This window comes from Colius striatus, chromosome 19 (genome assembly GCF_028858725.1).
Source record: "Colius striatus isolate bColStr4 chromosome 19, bColStr4.1.hap1, whole genome shotgun sequence".
NCBI lineage: Eukaryota > Metazoa > Chordata > Aves > Coliiformes > Coliidae > Colius > Colius striatus.
In genome coordinates this window covers 2,317,862-2,339,326 of record NC_084777.1, presented here as the reverse complement: position 1 = coordinate 2,339,326, position 21,465 = coordinate 2,317,862, and the positions used below count along the sequence as shown (strand labels likewise).

Sequence of the window (21,465 nt, the reverse complement as noted above, 5' to 3'; positions counted from 1 at the left end):
ATAGACCAAACCCTAAAAGTGGTGAAAGAATGTATGAGTCAATCTTCTTGCGAAAATCAAGATTAGATCCATGCAGAGCTTCACACGAACAGAAAGCAATGATTGAAGGTAACAACACACACCTTTAGATATTTGTGTGCAATTTCAAGGTATTTTCTTGCTGAAGGACAGTTATGTAGCGGCACTTTACAAGTGCAGAACGTAAGGCCAGCACAACACCATGGTTTGCCTCAAAGTTTCCGCCCTTCTCACTGACAGTGATTCCTGAGGCCCTTCCTGACATCAATACACTATCTTGATTCTACTTTCCATACAGATACAACTCCACATCCCATTCTCTCTGCAGTGAGAGAGCATTCTTCCTAAAAAGCAACTCTCAACTGTTTCAGCATGCCAAGCTCGCTTTTTTGTATGGTCCAGAGCACAGCTGTAGCTGCATTTCCAGTTCAATAGGTTTGTTGTGGAAACTGGGACCTAAGATTCCCACAGAAACGTTACCATATCAGCAGCAACACTTTAAAAAAATCAATGAATCAATCAAACAAAGTGTTTGTCAAGGGTTGAGCTCCTTTGCATTCATTGTATTTGACTGAGAATTTCTGGCTTAGCTGTGTAATGGTAAGATGTAAATGCAATTCATATTATGCATTATGCTTCTATTTTTCATTAAGAACAGAACTAAACGTTTCCATTTGGAATGAAAACACATGTTGAAAGAGCCACATTTCCCGTAGCTATTATCACTAATGAGGAGACCGTCCCTTTGTAGCTCTAAATAGCACCTTTGCTCCATATCAGCATGATGCAGAACATCCAGTAGGTAATTTGACTTATGAAAACCGAATCCATGTGGTATCATGTTTGTATCTCTTTGTAATGTATGTTCCTGATTTAATGAAAGGTTTACCCTTGCCCTGCTTAGGCACAGTTCTCCCAGGCTGCAGGATCAAAACAGCAGGTAGTTTTCAGCCCTACTCAAATATTCTGGATAACAATGTTCTTATAAAACAAAAGGATAACAGCAATCTTCTTCAGTTACAGCAATGACAAAGGAGAAATATTGACCACTGGCTTTTATCATTAACCACGTCATTGTTATATTCCCATGCAACTCCAGCAGCAGATGAAGCCATTGTTGATGGCATAGAAACTGTTTTTGTAAAAACCCATACCAGGGTAGCACTGTCTTGGTACAATGCTTCTCTTAAGAATACAAGACAGTTCTCTGATTACATGATGTAGAGAGAGCAAGTAAAACAACAGCTGCCTCTGGCCTGCCTGCCTCGGATTTACCACAGCTCATGTAGTATCTAAGAAAAACTACTTCAACAACTACTTAGTTGTTTCTGAGTAATGTTGAAAACACACTACTACCTCTCACAATGCTATCACACAATGTTTCACAAAAAATGGTTAATGATAAATTAGTTTAAGGATCATGGCCCTTTCTAGAGCTTCAAACATAACTGCAGGAGGAATGAGTGTGCTCTGTATTCACCAAGTGAATGAGCCATATGTCTATGTCTTTGTGTTCATACTGTTGTAACTCATCTGTTGCTCATAGACTTTGGAAATTAAACATTATGTTAAATTTCTTAGGAGCTTAAATGGGTTATCTGATCAATAATTATAACTTGTTATCCATGTCATCACACCTTGTTTACTAGATTCACATACACACTATGCCCAGGGGCACTCGCTCTCATGAAGATATTCTGGAGTACATTGTAGCTAGCAAGCATCAAACAGCATCTTCACAAGGCTCAGGACCAAAAAGACATCTTTATGTACACACAGACATATCTGTGCATACATGCACAGACAGGGAACTGGCTGGAGTGTTTGCTATAAATAGGTGACAGGAAGGCAGCAGTTGCTGGCCTCTGGTCTCAGCAGTTCTGTTGATCTTCCCTCCCCCCACTGCAGACAGCAGGGATCACAGCCTCTGCACATACACCAAAGCTTCCCAGACCATGCAATGGGTTTATTACAACATTTTCCACTGTATGGTAGAATGAAGTTTGATTATTGACCATAATCTGTAAGGAGACTGTACTACAGGCTTCTTGTACATGTGCTTTTGCACAGACGTACCAGGACTCGCATGAAAGTATATACAAACAAGAAAACTCATAGAACCAATTAAATCATCAAAACAAGGTCTGGAATTGAAGAGATGGAAGAGGTGGCAAAAGAAAACTCATTTAGAACAGCTAACAGATCAAGAAACAGGGAAATATTTGCCAGTACAAAGTTTTACACACCAACGAGGAAAACTTGAGCTAAACTGAAAAAAACCAACCCAGCTGACTTGGACGAGACAAGGATAAAGCCAGGAAAAAACTAGTAACATCCAGAGAAGAGAACAAACCTCAGCATACCAGAACACACTCAACAGCATGGCAGAAACCTGGAGAGGGTTGAGTTGGTGAGAGACTGTGGCTGCTAGTACTAGAGAGTTGTGAATCAGGGTTCAAAGAGACACAGCTTACCATCTGCAACAGCCCTGCAAAAAGGCATTGACTCTGTGTGCGCTCCCAACCCAAATAACGCAGACATGGCTTTGGGCAGCCCCACGGGAGCCTCCTGCAATGTGACAGCCAAGGCCTCGCAGCGCTTACTTTGCCTTCATCTCACTCCTTGTAGCCCAGTTGTGGGTGCAGAATCAAGTCTTCCACCACCACTGCCTTGCCGTAGGGCAACGCAGCCACTGAGCCTCCCACGGCACCAAAATGAAGGGTTGCTTTGTTCAGCGGGCTCAACACGCTCCTTGTTCCGGGGCAGCCAGCCTGCAGGAAGATGAGCTGTGTGGAAGCACCAAGCTTTTCCCAGCTCTGTCAGTGACCATTTCCCTGTCCAGGCCCTGGCATGGCACACCTTGTCACCCCGGCCTTGTGGGCATGAGCAACGAGGCTGTCTGCGGCATGTGAGAAAGGCAGCAATAGAACAACCCTCCAGACACACAGGCCTGGGGTCCTGCTCCATCTCCAGTGAGGAGGCCGCAGAAGTCAGGGGCTCCGCGGTAGCCAGAGGCCAGCAGAGGCCGGGCCGTGCGGAGGACTGAGGTAACACGTGTGCAACAAAATGGTGGCCGAAGGCCTGGGCAGGCCGAGGCACGCACCGGCGCCGGCGAGGTCACGGGCGGTACCGTTTCTTTCCTGGGCTCGCCGCCGCGGACGGCTCCGATGCACACCCCGGGCCCGCGGGGCCGGGACACCCCGCGAGAGGCCCCGTCGCAGGCCCCGAGCCCGCGGCGCCGGGACCCCCCGCGAGCGGCCCCGCCGGCCGCCACGGGCCGTCCCCCGCAGCCGCGCCCCCTGCCGGCGGGCGCTGGGGCTGGGGCTGGGGCTGGGGCGAGGGCGCGCCGCGGCCCGCCCCCGGGGCTGCCCGGCCCCGCCCGGCCCCGCCCGGCCCCGCTCCCGGCAGCCGCCTGGACCCCGCCGGCGCCAGCACCGGGAACAGGTAGGGTTGTGCTGCGGGGAGCCCGTCCTGGGCTGGCGGCGCGGGCTTCTGAGGCGGCTGTGAGGGGGAGTCTCCTCCCCGAGCCCCCTGCGGCTGCCGCCCGCCCGGGCTCAGGGGGCGCGGAGGGACGAGGCGCCGCGGCGCCCCGGGGCTGACAGCCCCTCACAGGAGCGGGGCGGGCGCCCGGGTCCCGGCTCGGTGCGTTTGCTCCGAGGACCGGCGGCCAGGCTGCTCGGTCGGTCTCCGTGGCTTCATCAGCGCAACGCCTCAAACTTTGTGCTGCCTCAGGGCAACGGTTACCGTCCTTCAGAGAGCTTGTCTCGGTGCGTTAACCCGCCCGGTGATGCCGGAGAGCGTGTCGGTGACACACCCCGAGGAGGGAAGGGCCGAAATGCCCCGGGGCCGGGCTGGAGGAGCATCCCGGTGAGGTGCGGGGCTGGGCGGCCTCAGCTCCCCGCCTCGCTTCGAGTGGTGTGAGTGCTGGTAAAAACAGTGCAGGGCCCTTAGTGATGGGAACAGTGGGGGTTTTGTTTGTTTTGTTCTTTATCTGGGGGAAGAATGTTTGCAAGCTCTATTTGAAGAGAAATTCGAAAAATGTAGACGCTTAAAACGTATTTAAAATGTTTCCTAGGAAGTGTTTAAAAAAAAAGTTATGGGGATGACTTGTTTCAAGGAGGCCTCATTAGTAAGTAGATCCTCTTTGAATAAAACTGCTTTGAATGTCATTTGCTTCTGGATGTAAAAAATCCGACTTTGCTAACAAAGATGACACTAGCACCGTTTCCCCTCAAGTTTCTGTTTTTCTTACTGATCATTTCCATTTTCCACTACCAACTTTCTGCATGATGCAAGTTTATCAGCAAACAAATTTCCTTTGCTGGGGTATGGCATGGCTCAGCTTAGGATATCCTACTCTGGAGTCAAATTGGGGTGGGGGTTCTTTAAAGATCTCTCATTCCTTAGGTTTCTCAAACTGTTATGCAGAATACTGTAGAGCATCCATCAGGGCAAGTGAAGCAACACCCAGGTGCTGAGGAATAGGTCTCATGCAACCTTGGCTATTGCAACTGGTGTCTCTCATCATGTCTCAGTTTATTTGACAGTCCCTGCTAGAGGTGAGAGATGGAAGTTTAGCCCATACTGCTAGCAGGGAGAAGCAGAACTTGGCCCTGTTTCACACCTGCCCCGCAGGACGGCTGCTGCTGCTGTTGCTACCACCTCCTGCCTGCCCCACGCTGTGTGTTAGGTGTGGTTTCAGGCTCTGCATTGAAGTTGTCTGTTCACTTCCAGCCGCTAAGGCTAATGCTGTCCTCTGCACTTATGCATCAACTCTGGGGTAATGAGGAGTCCAGCTCAATCCATTTCACTAGAATTCAGCATGAAGATAGGGCAGAAATTGTGGTTATGCCTCATCAGTGACACAGGTGGATGGTGAACTTCTTACATGTTGATGTGTTTATATATAGAAAGGGATTTTCCAGTGGTTCTCTGAGTGTTCGGGTAACAGTTTGCTTTAGTGAGAGCTGAGTACCTGCAGCCCCCAGGAGAATGTCTCACGTTCTCAGAAGAGGAGTTCTCCAGTTGGGTGAAATTCCAGTGCTGTGGGGAAAACACAGGGGAAACTGAACCAGCTGCTTCTGGGTGTCTAAAGGGTGACAAAGCAAAAATGCTACAGCAGGTTTCAACTTTGATTTTACAGGCACAAATCCAACCCATTAATGAATCTGTTCCTTTCATCACCAAAGCAGGGATGTGAGATAGCGTTCCCCAGTTGGGTTTCATGGTTCTGATAATGTTACCAAGGGGGATTACTGCCAGCTCCAGCTAAATCCTGGCTGCCTGACATGTTCCATTACAATGCTGTTTTTGTAGATGCTTTATATACTTTCAGCCACTTGCTGGGTTGGTAGTGTGGTCAGCAGTGTCACTAAGTGCTGCTTCTGTGGAAGAGGGAAGAGCTTTCCTGCAGGACAGCAGCAGCTAGTTGTTTTCAGAGACCCATGCTGGGCCAGTGCATCCCTCCACCTCAAGCTCAGATGAAATAACTTTTTGTTGCAGGCTGGGTGTTTTACAGAGTCGTGGTGGGAGCTAAAATGCTCTGAAAATAGCACTGTGACATATTTTATTACTCAAGATTTATATCTGCTTGCAACTCACTTTAGAAATAGCAGCTTTCCATTTTAATCCCAGTCTCAAACATTAGTGTTGCTACTGAGTAGCGTGCACGTGGAACCCCTACCGTTCATTCTGTGATTCTGTGTTGGACAGGAATATGTGGCTTCACAAACCAACCCTTTCCCAGTTTTGCTTTGGAATCCTGACATCAAAAGAGACCATTTTTGTGGGGTTTTGAGTTTTTTTCTTACAAAATACAAGCTGAAGTGATCAAATTGCAGATTGGCTGCAGCAGAGCACAGCATGGTTAAAGGAATATAATGTAGCTTGGGCCCAATAACTAACTACTACCTGGAACAAAGCAGCTGCTCTTTGTTTTTGCTCAGTTTCACAGCACTTAGGAATTGTCATGGGATGTAATTGAGTTCTTCATTTGTCTCTGCCTGATTGCCTTCAAATGCTTCTCAGGAAAAGGCAGAAAATTCTGATACTGGCAGTTTGTCAGCGTCAAGTTGTGTGTAATTGCTCTTGGTCACTGGCTGGCTGATTGTTCACACTGTTGTCCAAAAAGTGGATTTGTTACCCTGTGTGCAACTCACCAACAGTGACACACTCGGGAGAGACAGTGCTTGTTTATTTCAGTCAGAAATTAGTAATTTGCATATGATTATAATATTACTGTGTCATTCTGAATGTCTACTACACATGCTCTAAGAGGGCCTTTGGTGGTTTCTGGTGGTCCTTGCCGAGTTGGTGGTTGCCATCTCCCCCTTCCAGAATTACCTTCCATCTCATCTCTGCATCATGGCAGACACAGATGGTTCATCACAGTGTCTTCACTCTGCTCCCTGCAAATCCTGCCCAGGTTTCTGCTTTTGACATGCATATACAATAGTGAATTGTTTCAAGCTTAATCATTGCTCTTACAGTGTCCCTAACAATGTTGTCATTGTTTTGACATTTCTATATCAAAAGCAGATACTTGATGTCCCTTCTAAAAATTTGAACTGAAAATTGTAGATATTGTTATTTTATGTCCACTTGTGATCTCTTTTGAATCCTTTTCAACTCAAAAGATGTCTTGTACAAGGGCTTTCAAAGAAGAAAGTTGTATTTTTGACTTTAGCTTATCTCTCTGTGTGCCTCCCTCATGTCATTTGTTCTGCTTCTCATAGCATTAGTTCAAATCCTTGTCTTTTTAGTGTCTTAATTTTTCACTTCACACCCTAGAAGACTGAGGGAATTGAAAAGAAATGCTCTGGATGGTTAATTCTTTTCCCATAAAAGCAATAAACTTGCTGGAATTCCCAGCTCTGAGCCATGCTGGAACAGTTTTCCACATATCAGATACAAACGCCCTAGGTGGGGATAGTGCACAGCTATTGAGCTGGTCAGTTTGTCAAGGATTTTTCTGCATGAGGCTCCACAGAACAATGGTAGTGTGCAAAGGCAGTGCAGTCATACAGTCCTTGGGGCCCAGGGGCCGAGAAGCTGTCCCACTGTTTCATCAGTATCTGGTCTCTGAGGGCTGCTCAATGTTTAGACAAAGGAAGAGAATGGAAAAATGCATGGGCACCTTTTCTCAGGCTTGCCCTCGTGCCTTTTGGCAGCTGAGAAGTGTCATGATTAGGGATTTCCTCAATTAAGTTGCATTCAGATTATTTTTTTTTAAGTAAGGAGAATAGAAGTAAATGAGCTGTCAGTGGGAGTGTCTGAACAGACTGCACCGGCCTGGATGTACTTCTGTCTCAACACTGCTTCCCAAGAGGTCACAGAGGCTGGCAAACTTCCAATATTTACACTACATCCTCCAGTCTGTACACAATGTGTTCACACCCTCCAGATAACAGCTGCTGGTACTTGCCTGGTCATCCCAGTGAATGCTTCTCCTGCAGTAGCACAAGTCCTGTTAATGTCCATCACTGTGCACAGATTCTCAGGGTGGGTAGACTGCTGATCCAGATGTGTGTCCAGGGCACTTGTCAAGAGCAGCCTGATAGTATGTCACTGTTAAATCTCATTGTAGGTGAAATCAGGTCAGACAGTCTTCACAAGGTGTCAATTTGCAGTGCTTCACACCTGCTCAGTGAAGGAAAGCATGGTCAGAAAACTTAGGAATGGAAGTAGCAGCCTTTAACAGTAAGCATTTGACTCTCAGCAGGATTGCCAGGTATTTATCTCTGATTATCCACTGCTGATGTATTTGCAAAGTTAAATAGAGCTCTGACATTAGTGGAATTAAATAGAGCTCCAGTAGCTTTTTCCTGGGGTACTTTGCAGTGCCTGGCAACCTGAAAATGCCAGACCAGAGTAGCTGGGTCACTGACACTCAGCTGAGGGGGAGTGTGGTCATGCCATTGGTGTTGCACTGGTGGATTTAATTGACATTCTGGAGATTTCTGCCTGTTCCCACTTCCCTCTGGGGAATAACTTTAGTTTGTCTGTTGTTTTCCCTCGCTTTGGGGTGCCCTGGGACTCAGCTCATAACTGCAGCCTCAGAACATCCAAACCAGGTTGTCAGGTTTTTTATCAACATTTGGGATATGGTGGTGGCTGGGGAAGGTTCAGTAGCATTGCCTCTGAAGACTTTTTTTTCCTTTTTATGCATTTCCAAGTGTTCTTTTCTGACTACAGGCTGTGTTTTTGGTCTTTCCCTTCCTCATCTCCTCTTTTGTCCTCATTCACCTCCCTAGGAGAACCTGAAGAGCTGGAACTGATCTGAGCTGATGTCCCAGCACATTTAGGAGAGGTAGAAACAATTGTTTGTCTGTCTCAGGAGCTAGTCAGTCAGTGGGATGTCATCCAAAACAAAGTTTAAACATATGTTATTTACTGAATGTTTCCACAGGCAGTAAAAATACAGCTACAATTCAAAACAGGCCTTTAAAACACTGGAGGAAATGAATCATCCAGAGATCTTTCAGGATGGATGAAGGCTGCTGCACTGAGAGCTATCACCATTAGGACTTTCCCTTCTTTCACACTGCTTGCTTTGAGAATGCTTGTGGTTCCTCGACACCAAAGCCTGAATCCTGCCTAAAATACAATAAACCCCCCTTTGTTAATCAGCTGAGGGAGAGCTGCAAACACTTTGGTCTGAGGAGGAAGGGAGTGTTTTTGCATGTCTGTTTACAGGATTGCCCTCTCGTGGCTGTGCGCAGCAGGGCTGGGAGCCAGGCACTCCTGCTGCCGAGCCTGTGGTGGCAGCTGGGCTGAGATGGGCTGTCTCTTCGAACCACAGTCATTAATGCAGTGGCCACACCTGCTTGTGTGAGGAGAACCGATAGCCAAATGGAAAGGGGAACTCTAGTATCAGTGTCTGTCTCCACGTTGATTTACTTGGAAGTGGGTGTTCGTTAAGAAAACCACTTCATGTGAAATGAGGGGAGTTCTGTCTCCTCCTGGTGCAGAGCTGCCTGCACTGGAGACAAGTCACTGACTGGAGGAAGCTTTTGATCATGGCAGTTAGTCAGTCTTTTGCCTGTCAGCAGGTAAATGCAGGTACCAAAACCCTGCATAGCTTGTAAGTCTCAGCTGTGCCTTGTGTTCTGATCATTGTCCCCCATCTAGAAGCAGCACTCTGATTTTTAATGTATGTTAAGTAATTCCTGTTGCTTCTGAATTGCTCCATGTCTCACGTAGGTGAAATTTTGTCTTAGGCCACAGTGCAGCAGGTCTGAGTCCTGCAGTGGATCCTCACTGCATCACTGTGGCCTAAGACAAAATTTCATCTGTGCTTTTTACTCACAAATCTTTTATACTCAACACTAATATTTGCATGTACTTCCCTTATCCTTGTTGTACGTGCAGCAGTGGCTTATTCTAAGTCCATTTAGCAAGTTGCCAGTGCCTGATGCTACACTTGCAGTGCAAGGCCATGTTTCACATGTCCATTTTGGACTCGTTTTAGTCCATCTCTTCAGGTTTCCAGCCCTTCTGCTGCAGTGCTAATGTATTACTTTGCTCTTCTTTGGTTTTGGATAATGGATTGGACAGGCTTCTGCTCTAAAGAAGAATATATTGGCTAGTTTGCAGGGGAAAAACAATTTGCATGAAGTTGCAGATGATTTCCCCTGGCCACAGTCAGGACCTGGTGACTGGAGGAAGAACATGTATCATTTCCCTGCAGCTGACCACAGGCATGTGTTCACTGCCTGCATGAATGTGTGTTGGCTGCCACCTCCAGATCTCTCTGTGGGACATAGTATGAGGTACTAGTCTATTTTAATGTTCTGAATTGTGTCTTAGGGCTTCCATAGACACCCCTTTAAGACATGTGTTTAGCACTAAACAATGATTTGTGTTTGAGTGTAAATGATTCAGTTTTGCTCACGGCTCAATGGAAGTAGTCAGTGGTTTCACTGATGCATACTTACCTGTGCTGTGTGTGTTTAAGTGCATGATTCAGCTCTCACCTATGCTCTTAAGCTAGGGCTTTTAAATAGTTGATTGTATCAGCAGATTTTCCCTGGGTGTGTTTCAGATGGGACACCTATAAATTCTCCCAAAGTTTCTCTCATGTAAGTGATAATCTTCCCAATTTATATCACTGGAACTGAGAAGAAACTCAGACTTTTGTGTTGAAAGTTTTCAGCCTTGGTGCATTGTGCAGAACTCTCTGTTTGCAAAGTGGTTCATATTCAAAAGGTAGAGAGACCAGAATAGAGCTGACATGACTCATAAAGCAAACAAACAGCTGGAAAAAGTGAACAATACTCAAATCATTTGGGTGTTCTAATTTGCTAAAGTGGTTTAGTAGGAATTTTAACTTATGAATGCAAAAACCTGTTTGCCAGTTGTACAGATAATGCTGTACTTTGTGTCCAGGACTGTTGATCTGAGTTCTTGGATTCAGACACACATTCTAAATGAAGGGGAGAGCTGCTGAAGAGACAATACCAGGTTGAATTTTTGTATTTGTGTCTGGCTGCATCTGTTAAGATGTAGCTGCTGGAAATACCATTAACTATGCTGCACCTCATATAAGGAGCTGAGATAGTTTCTGGAGTCACCATGGCTAGGGTGGGAGGAGGCTCTTCCATGCCAATTTTTCCTTCTCCCAAGTAAGCTTTGTTTACTGGCTTCTTCAAGGGATGGAAGGAAAGGAGTTGTTTTTATTTTCATGTGTATATGAATTTAGGGCTGTCTGAAGATTGAAAACTGATCTAATCTATAATTTTAGGTATTTTTCAATGCTTATCACCTTGGCAACAAAGCTGAAGTCCCCCCAGATGTATTTTCAATGGTTTATTGAAGTTAGCCATAGTATATACTGTTTTGGCAAGGAAGCTATACAGGATAACAAGTATTTCCTTTTTCAGTTAACAGCACTGTCATCAGCTGTTAATGCTGCACTGAACTGTCTTCCTTTCTCTGTTTTATGCAGCTTTTTATCATCAGAACTTGAATGATTCTGTAGTGTTGACTGTCACAACCTTTGTAAATTCATCAGAGGTTTTATGGGCTGGCAAAGGATCAGAGCAAAAAGAAATGTCTGTGTGGGTAGTCAGAAAGTATAGATTCCCTTCCAAGTGTGGAAACAGCTAAACCTGAAGCAAGCAAATAATGTTACTTGTGGTAGGTTTGATCTCTTCAGTGTTGTTACTTCAGTGACCTGGTGATACAGCTTTTACTCTGGGGCTGTTACTGTTACAGGTACAACCTGTTGGGATTGACAGTGTTAGGGGATTGTATACTTTGCTGTTTGCAAAACACAGTGACTTACACTTTTCCTGCTGCTGCAGCAGAAATATGGTGAGGATTTACTTCTGGTGCTTGATATAGGAGATCTGGAATGCTGAGACACAAGGGAGTCTTTCTTTTTCTGAGGGGTTATATTATTGTTTCTTTGGAGCAGTCCATATTCTTCACACATTTTTTGACCAATAAATAGAGGGAAAGAGAGAATTAGCTGGGTGGAAATGCAACAGTTTGCCCCCAGGCTACAATAGGATTGGTGCACTAGAACCATTTTTTCAGTGTGAAAGTTGTGTGGATACAGACTCTGCAAAGATTCACTGTTCTTCCCTTGTTATAGAAATTCATCCTGTATCTGCAAGTTGTTTTGATGCTCACCAAGTACTGTCCATGAAAACAAGTACAGCCTTCACCACCTAGAAATGCAGGAACTGTTCCAGAAGTAAGCAGAGGTGTCTTAGATACTCTGTGGCGTGATACTGTGTTGGCTGCAGACCATCCTGTGTGGGCTTTGTTTGTGCAGCAAGTTTAGACAAATTAACTCAACCTATCACAAACTAGACACTGGAGCTGTAAATGAGAATAACCATATGGTGATCTGGCTACCTCCACTCATTTCACAGTCTCATTTAATTCAGCCAAGCTTTCCTGAGCAGCCCTGGGCAGGTGAGTCCTTACTATATGTCTGGGTGTGTAGCCATGTGACTTGTCACAAATTAACTGCAGCTCAAACAAAATGTTTCCTGCCTCTTTGTTTTTGATTGCCCATCTTCAGTAGGTATCCAGGGAAAAAGCCCAAAAGGATCCAGAAGCATCATTGAATGGTTTAAAAATGTATGTGCTCTTTATATTAGAGACATCAGAGTGCAAAGTGTTGTGAGGAAAGCCCATAAGCTGCTATTTGCTGTGTCATACAGAGGAATTGCCTGCTAAATATTTATATCCATTCCATTGTATTTAATCTTACTTTCATAATGATTTCATTAAAAGTTGTTAAAATGTTGTCATTACCATCATGTGCATTCTGTGTTCTGAAATACTCTGGCAGTACCAGAAGTCAGAGGGTGTTTTGGTAGAGTGTGTGTGTTCCTCAGGTTGGGTAAAGCTGCTCAGAGTGGTTGAGATTGAGGCAGGATCAGACTGGAGCCTGACAGAGTAAAAGATTTTTCTCCTCTTTCTTTTCCCCCATCAGCATTGGATAGTGTTGTCTGTAGAAATATACTTTAGATAACATCATTAGATGCTTTAGATGGTGGTAGGTGTGAAGATGTGGCAGGAGGTGGAGGAACTAGACATTAATTATTCTCTCTAATGGACTCTGCAGTGTGATAAGACAGAATAAGAGATGTTAGTCTCTGTGTCCACAGGTTTTTCTTGAATGGAATAGGATGTTTCTTTCAGTACAGTTGTGCTGGGCCACATCTGAGCAGTGCAGAACAGGGCACCTTCTTGCCAGAAACAAATTCAGAGGAGAGTAAAGACATATGGTGAAAGTCCTGATGACATCAATGTAGAGGGTGCAGAGTGACTCTGTGAGGGATGAAGGTTTGTTGAGCAGAGAGGCTGTAGGGCCTCTGTGGCTTTTCTGGCCTTTCCTCTGAAGCAAGCGGCTTCCAGCCTCAGGAAAATAAGTTAAGACTTTACTGAAGAAGCCATTGTTCTGTGAGCCAGAGGCAGACTTGCACAGTGTCAGCTTTCCTCAGGTACTGAGGCTCACACTTTGTTTTTGCTAATAGAGAGTATATCCCTGTGATTATTTCTCTAGCTCAGTCTGCATTGTGTGGTGTGCTCAGCTAAGCCTGTTGTGATGGTGTTAACTGCACATCTGGATACCATAATGAGTTGTTGTCTTTCACTTTTTGCTCAAATCGTTGGACTTGTTAAGTTCTTGTTTTTATCCCTGTGTAGCCAAGTGCCATTTAGATGATCCATCTGCACTGAAATCCTGTCTTCCCAGCCCTTTCCTTGTTTTCCTTAAATAACTTTCCTTTGCATAAGATGTTGGCTCTGCACAGCTCCCTTTCTCTGGCTGAGCTGGACAGTTTTATTTACACCAGCCTCAAAGACGCCTCTTTCCCATGTCTGCAGCAGGACATCCTTTTCAGTAGGGTCCTGGCCATCTCGTTTGGCGTAAGCCCTCAATAAAACATCCAGAGCACTGATTTGATTTGGCTTGATTTAAGAGTGCAACATTTGCTGACAGCAGTAATAAGCCCTCCCAGCTGCTGAAGGTTATCACACTTACTCCCTTCTGACACAGCTCAGGTTGATTTTTGACAACGAATACAATAATCTGCAGTTTATTCCTGGGAGCCCTCTTTCCCTCTGTTGCCTGTATTTGCATTCTGCAACTAATTGGCAATGCAGGTTTGGACTGAGGCAGAACTTATAAAATGCCAAGGTAAGAAAAACACCAAAGAAATGTTTTTTTCCCCCAAATATTGTGTGTGCATGTGAGCACGTGTCTGCAGATGAGAGCGGATCCTGAAACTGGATACTGACAGCGAGGGCTACCCTCCATTCTTTTCATCTTCAGTTCATGAAGTCTGGCCAAATGTGGCACTACACAGGTATTTGTCAATTAAAAAGTCTGTAGTGTTTTTCCATGTGGAGGGGACTCATCCTTCTAATGTTACGCAATCCACTCATCTGGGTCTGGGTGTGCTGCAGCAGGCGCCTTTCACAGCTGCCTGCCTTGGAGTGCTAGAGCTGACCCAGCATGCAGTCAGGGTTCCAACATTTTTTTCACTAGGTCTTAGACCTCTGGCATTCTGAGCTTCCTTCACAGAGATGAGAAATACCAGCAAGACTAAGACATTGTTTTTATTATCCATTTCACTTTGAGAATTTCCAGTGAAATTCTCAAGGAAACATGAACTAAATCAGTTTGACAAGGTGACATTTCAAAACAAAATGCATCAGCTTGGACAACAGAGAAACAGTGTTGTAATGAGAGAGACAAAGAGGGATAAAGAAAACATTGTCACAGAGAGCAGAGAAAACACAAAGTGTGGTCTGCTTTTTCCCTCATGGAAGTTTTGTTGTAGACTTTTGTGGGTAGAGGATTTGGTCCTTTATTTAAGCATCTTTGGAGAGATTCTAAAGATGAGAACCTCAGGCTGTCCTCCCTCGGTGTGTTGAAAGAGTAGTCACACATAGGCATTAGCTACATTCCTCCTAGCATTCCTGTTTGATCTTCCAGGGTATTCATAGCCACATACCAGAGAGCATGTCTGGGGCAGGTCCCTAAACATCCCTTGGGCAGTGTTTGGCAGATACTGTATCACAGACACTGCTGCTTGCACCTCCAGGAGCCATTCCACCCTCTGGTAAGGGCATAGGGCTGCTCTGTTCCTGGGTGCCACAGTAGAAAGTTTACTGCACAGTTTACTACAAACACTTGGGAAGTGCAATAGATTGGCTTGCTGGAGCATGAGGGGGAAGGAGGAACAAGCTCTTTCCTGCTGGCAGGACACTGGTGTGCTGCTATCAGCCATACTGTATTGTAATGCCATTGAACTGTGAACAGGTCTGATGGTTGTTACATTCCTGTCACAGCGTCTTGCTGCACCCTCAGAAGTGCTTGGTTGTGAAATTACTGAGTTAGTTATTGTTCTGTCCCCTACCAGCCTAGCAATGCTCTTTTGCTACTACATGAGCTGAAATATGACAGTCCCTCTCAAAACCCTCCAGAGTGTATTACTGTGATAGCAGCTTGCCTGAAGGTTGCATTCAGGTGCAAGACACAGAAAGCACATGAATTTTCCATCTTGCTCCTCTGCCAAGTTCAGAGATGAGGCTGTATTCCCTCCATCCTCAGGTTATTCAGCTGTATCCTTTCAGTGTTCCCCTCATCTCCAAAATCTCTGCAGCCCTTGCCATCTGGAACAACCTTTCTGTTCCTCTGCATCTCATCAACTTTCCATTTATTTGCAGTTTTCAGCTGACAAAATGTTGCCTCTGTTGCTGATGGCTCTTAATTTCTTCCTCTCGTGTTGGCCTTATGACTAGCAGTTTGGCTTCTTTGCACATAGTTGCTCTGTGGGCTGGAATGGATAGCAGATTGTCTTGTTATTCCCTGCTGGGATTAAGTGTCTATCAATGGCTGAAGGAGTCTCTGAGGCTTCCAAAAGGATGGTGTGCACAAACACGGTCCGCCCCTGTGTTGCGGAAGGGGTGGGTGTGTTTGTCCCTGATAAAAGATTGGCTTCTGGCTTCATTTTCACTAGCAGCGAGAGGAGGAGGGGAGCTGGGACTCCCGACAGCTTCTGCAGAGGAAGGGGGAAGCCCATTTGCTCTTAGAAATGGGCAAACAGCACTTGAATTACATTTTTTTCACCATTTTTTGCACCATGGCTCTGAAGCTGAACGGTGTTGGCTCCATGTCTCTTGCGGGGCTTGGATACCTTGTTTCAGCAGCTGTTGTGCTTTCAGCCGTGGTAAGTGATTAACATCACAATTAAACATTGAAAAACTTCTGGTTTTCCATTTCTGTAAGTGTCACACTCTCTTTTAACTCTTCCTAAGCAGTTTGTCCAATTCTATAGTGGGAATTTGGGAGAAACAGGCTGACTGGAATCGTGGTGATGAAGATCATTGTTTTCCATCTTGGATATCTGTTTTGAGCTTAGGAATCCCTTTGGTAGCTAACTTGCTGTTTTGCTTTCTAGTTTGTAACATTCTTTACTTCTTCCCTGAAAGCTGAGCATATTGTACTTCTGTCCATCAGCTGCTGTGAACTATCTTCTGTGTCAGAACACTGGATGCTTTAACATTTTCATTTTTTCTCCCTGTTCCCTGACCCCAAAGGCATGCTGTCATATGGACAAACTTCCTTTCCCAATGCAACATAAATGTTTAATTTCCTTTTAGAGTTGCCAAAGTGAATTTTTAAGTAATATAGAAAAATGTTCATTATGTTTGTTAAAATAATGGATTCTGTTTTGTTAATACCTTGCAGAAGCATGACAGTACCCACATTAAGCTAAAATTGCAGTGTCCTTAGGTCAGGATGGTGTGTATATTAGTGTAATTCTTGTGAGGGAAGTACACAGAGGCGCTGAAGTAAGAGGTCAGAACGAAAGAGGTGTAAGAAACCTGTTAATTGTCTAATTCTTTGATGATGTTCACAGCATTTTCCAGAAAAAGCTGGATAAGATCACACAGGCTTTAGGACAACTGTACATAGAGTTGTACAGAGATGTACAACATGGATACTTAGAAGGGATTTAGGTCCCACAGTCTTGAATGTCAGGCAGCATTTGTAGGAGAGAATAGTCTACAAGGGGATTGATCTTTCACTTTTGTGCCTGTTGAAAAGTATAAAAGTAAAGAAAATATGTAAAGTCAGGAGAGGTAGACAAAGACACAAGAAGGAGAGTCTAGGGAAGAGTAAGTCAGGGGAAAGCCAGGAACTATTTTTCCTTGAAAATTCAATGTAAGAGAAAAAACCCACTTGTTGCCTGGAACAATAGTTAGGAGATCAGCAGCAATCTATTATACTTCTATGTACTGTGCCTATTGACCAAGGCTCTCTGTCTCACCCCTAGCCTGTCAGCATGGTGGAACACGCTGAGTTTGCCAAGGCTGGGAAGGAACCTGGCCTTCAGATTTGGAGGATCGAGAAATTTGATTTGGTACCAGTGCCAAAAAATCTGTATGGAGACTTCTTCACAGGAGATTCCTACCTGGTGCTGAACACCATCAGACAGCGGAGTGGGAACCTCCAGTACGACTTGCACTTCTGGTTAGGTAAGTCTGATGGGAGTGCCCCTGCCAAACTGGTAGTGAGAGGAACAGTCACTTGGGCTCCACTAGCCTTGTCCAGTAAGTTTTACCCAAGGAAACAGAAAGCAGAAGTGGCAGTACAATGGGAATGCAGCCTTGGGTGCAGGCAGGGGCACTGACTGCAAATGTTTGAAATAGTTTCTGCAATAGTGAGTACAACCACCTCTGTACCTAGAAATGGCTTTTTCTGATCAAGATGTGTCCCTGTTCTTCTGTGGGCTCTTACCAGGCTCACAGAGATCTCAGATAAAAGGAATGGCTGAAATCCTTTCTGTTTGAAAGGGTGGAGATTTTGTTGTTATCCTCCAGACTCAGAGTGAGGTTTTTCCTCCTGAATTTCAGAACTCCTACCCTGCAATAAATGTCGCTGAGTAGCGTGGCAAAGCTGTCTCTGCATCCTGCAAAACCGAGACTCTGTGCCAGAATCACAGTTAAAGCTCTGTCAGATACTTGCATGGTGGCTTGTATCTGCAATCTGGCAATAGGTTCTCCACACCAAAATGCTCCAGAGAGGCAAAGCACTACATTCCCTCCAAATTGTTGCCCTTTCGTTTCTTAGGAGATGAAAGCTCTCAGGATGAGCGTGGGGCAGCTGCCATATTCACTGTGCAGATGGATGACTACCTTCACGGGAAGGCTGTTCAACACCGCGAAGTGCAAGGCCACGAGTCCTCCACTTTCCTGGGGTACTTCAAATCTGGCATCAAGTACAAGGTAGGTGATGACTGGATCTTTATACTACCAATCTAGTTTGCCAGAAATGGCATTCTGCTCACTACCCAGTTCTCAGAAGAATGAGAATTGGCCTTTTTCCAATTGCTTAAAATCCATTCTCAACCAGATGTTTCCAATGAGCTGGAACTGACAGGGTGGAGAACAGCAGATCCCAGTGGAAGAGCTTTGGCTGAACTAATAATACACAAGCAAAGCCCCAGGAAATTTTGGGAATCAAGGTTTTGTTTTTCTTTGAGAAGCAGAGGAAAGAACAGTCCCAAGATGTCTGGACTGAATTTAAGCAGCAGCAAATTGAGTTAATAGGAAACGCCTACCCAGGAGATTTCTCCCCGCTCTCATAACAGAGTGTGACCTTTCCAGTCTTTTTCTGTGCTTAGCCCATCTCCTTAGCATCTGTTTTGGAAAAGTAGACCAATAGCAGTGGTAGATACTCTTCCATGCCATTGCAGTAAAGTGGAATAGATGTGAAAACATAGTGAAGAAGAGTTCTGTTTGTTAGGAATCCAGTGGCACAAGGAAAGGGCTGTCAGGTCAAATGCCCATAAAGTGCTTACGTTTCTGCACGTGTAAGACTTTGCTAGTCCTTCTGGTTTGCTCATTTCCCACTCACTTGTGGTTATTTTTATTCATTTGAATTTGATTATGCTTTTTTTGAGGAAAATCTAGGACAGTTGTGTTCCCTACATTGATGAGTAATTCCAAGTGTCATTAGCAAGGGAGGTGAATCTTGAGGCTGGGATGTTTTTTGGTAGGCAGGACACATAACACATGGAAATAGACTCTTCATCCACACCAGTCAGAATCCTACAAATGCCTCAAGGTATTGTGATCATCTTCAAATTCAGAGATCTCCAGCCATATTGTATCAGTGTCCCTTGGACTGTGAGTGGATAGCTGGGATGTGTCAACAGATACACGCTGTACAAAAGCCCAGCCTGGGCAAACTGGCTCTCTCTGAAGCTGCTGCTGACTCTTTCCTGTGAGAGGCAACACCTGCTGATATCAAATCAGTAGCATTTCCATGTTTTCTGAAGCAGCAGTACAGGTGGGAGTTGTTGCTCCTTTGTTTTCCCTTAGGCTGGTGGTGTGGCTTCTGGCTTCAAACATGTGGTTCCCAACGAAGTCACTGTGCAGAGGCTTCTGCAGGTCAAAGGCAGGAGAACCGTCCGAGCGACGGAGGTGCCAGTGACCTGGGAGAGCTTCAACACCGGGGACTGTTTCATCCTCGACCTTGGCAGTGTAAGTACCGTGGGACACAGCTTTGGCACTTTCAGCACGTGTCTGATTAGTTTACTTAAGGATTTTTTCCCTACTCTGCTGAAGCTATCTCGAGTGCTGAGCATTCTGAAGCCGTTTAGCCAGTCTCTTAACATCTTTCAGCCACAGCCATGCTGCAGTCTCATCCAGAGACAGGACTGCTGTGCTCTGACAGCTGCTTGGTCTCTCTCTTTTCCTCCAGAACATCTTTCAGTGGTGTGGCTCCAACAGCAACCGCCACGAGCGGCTGAAGGCCACAGTCCTGGCCAAGGGCATTCGGGACAACGAGCGGAATGGCCGCGCCAGGGTCTATGTTTCAGAGGAAGGATCAGAGCGTGAGGAAATGCTTCAGGTTATTCATTCATTTCTCTGTGCTGGAGTGGAAAGGGCAGCCTGGGGAAGAATGGGTGGGATGAGTAGAGAGGCTCAATAGTGTGTGTCTTTATACCTCTAACACTTCATATATAATCACTCAATTCAATGCAGATGTGGTCCTCTGCATCACAGAGACATGAGGGTGTTTATTCACTATTGATCTAAAAGTTTCTTCCACTTGCTCTTATGCCTGGAGGATCTGGGGAAGAGGTTCTCTTGGATTGGTTAGTAATGTTTTTTTCTCACTCTCACAGGTCCTGGGACCAAAGCCCACTTTGCCACCAGGAGCTTCTGATGACACCAAAACTGATACAACCAACAGAAGGCTGGCTAAACTCTATAAGGTAATAAGAACCAGGTAGATAGTTTGTAATATGCACCTTTATCTGTTAGTACATACAGGAGCTCGGAGTATTCAACCCACTTGGTACAGGGAGGGCTCTTCACAGTTACCAAGATTGTCCCCTTGTTCTTGAGTTCACTTGGTTTGTTTTGGGAGATTTTTCTTGGCTGCTTGTGGTATTTACCATTTGGGATCAGTCTTTCTTTGCTTAGAAGCACTTGAAGCCTTCAAAGTGTGTGTTATGTTTTTGTTGTACTGTTGCTGTTTCAAATGTATCCTGTTTGAAAAACAATAGTGCCTGAAGCAGCCAATGCATTCAAATTTATTTCCCTTCCACCCCTGAATTTTGGATTGTCACCACAAATCCCTTATCTAATCTCCATGCTGTGTTATCTCAGGTCTCCAACGGGGCTGGGAACATGGCAGTGTCCCTGGTGGCAGATGAGAACCCCTTCTCCCAGGCAGCCCTGAATACAGATGACTGCTTCATTCTGGACCATGGCACAGATGGGAAGATCTTTGTTTGGAAAGGTACTCAGAGATGCAGGTGAAGTTGACTGGGCATGCACAGCATCTCCATCCAGTTAGCAGTCCCTGTTTCCTTCAAGCTGGGTAGGGCAGTGTGCACTTGGTGCTGGTGGTGGTGCTTTTCAGGTCAAGTTCAGATAGCATTGTCTCAGAAAAGCACTCTCATCTGAAATCTCAGGTGCTGAGGGTCTGTAGTGTAGAGAATTAAAGGGAAGGTCCTGGGAGCAAGGAAGAAAAATGAAATTATTCTACCCAATAAATAGAAAGGCAATTGTGCCCCCTCAGCCATCACAAAAGGCATCAAAGAGATCAAACAATTGTCATTTGCTCTTTGGCACCAAGTTGCTGGAAGGCTGGGCTCTTCCACTGTTGGAAGAGTTAGAAGCTGGGACAGTTTCTTCTCTGGGTATGCAGAACTTTTTCAAGTTGACCTCTTTTCTCTCTATTTTCATTAAAGGCAAGACTGCCAACTCTGATGAGAAGGCAGCAGCACTGAAAACAGCTTCAGAGTTCATTGATAAGATGGGTTATCCGAAACACACCCAGGTAAGGTCCTGCAGCCCACCTGAGGCCAGAGCTCAGACACCACTGGGGTACTTTCCTGTCACCCAGAGCATGGCTCATCTGAAGTGTCACCAGCATTCTTGCAATTAGCTCTTGTTTTTAGTCATCTGCTCTTCTGCAAGAAGATATTGTAGAATTTCTCCTGGGCTAACACTGTCCTTAGAACAGCATTCACACCAACACAACTGGCATTTAACATCCTTCCTCTCAGATACTTTCTAACCTTCTCTGTGGCCTCTCCCCAAAAAGTGCAGAAGGCAGAGATAAAAATGCCCTTGTTCTTAGGGAGATGGTTAAAGACTTAACATCCCTTCAGCCCTCCTTAGAACTCAGCTGGGACTGACTCTGCATCCCATGGCATACTGAGATCATGTTACTGTTGTGATGGTGGGGACCTTCCAGGTGTGGTTACACAGAGGCCTAAAGATTGAACTATATTGGCTTGAAAGAAACAGATCCCTCTAAACCAGGAGTCACAAGCAGCAAACAGTTTGTCATGTGTCTTTTCTCTTGCAAAAGATCTGCCCAGTACAGCAATAGCTGAGTACAATTGATTGCTGTGTCTCTGATAACCTGACGTGTCTTTGTACCACATCTGGGCA

General features: G+C 45.3%; 1 protein-coding gene across 3 annotated transcripts in view; it reads left to right on the top strand.

The window, feature by feature from the left end:
* Positions 1-3,409: 3,409 nt before the first annotated feature.
* The window catches only part of GSN (gelsolin), a 23,768-nt gene continuing 5,712 nt past the window's right edge, over positions 3,410-21,465 (top strand). Inside the window, exons 1-8 of one of the 3 annotated variants that reach the window (XM_062011879.1) lie at positions 3,410-3,462; positions 16,824-17,025; positions 17,621-17,775; positions 18,874-19,035; positions 19,256-19,405; positions 19,683-19,772; positions 20,170-20,302; positions 20,757-20,845. In XM_062011879.1, coding sequence (XP_061867863.1) covers positions 16,833-17,025; positions 17,621-17,775; positions 18,874-19,035; positions 19,256-19,405; positions 19,683-19,772; positions 20,170-20,302; positions 20,757-20,845 — 972 coding nt within the window. In that variant the 5' untranslated portion in view covers positions 3,410-3,462; positions 16,824-16,832. Of the gene's footprint in view, positions 3,463-4,099; positions 4,148-15,488; positions 15,714-16,823; positions 17,026-17,620; positions 17,776-18,873; positions 19,036-19,255; positions 19,406-19,682; positions 19,773-20,169; positions 20,303-20,756; positions 20,846-21,465 lie in introns of those variants that run through there. The other 2 variants (XM_062011878.1, XM_010195680.2) reach the window with 2 other exon arrangements.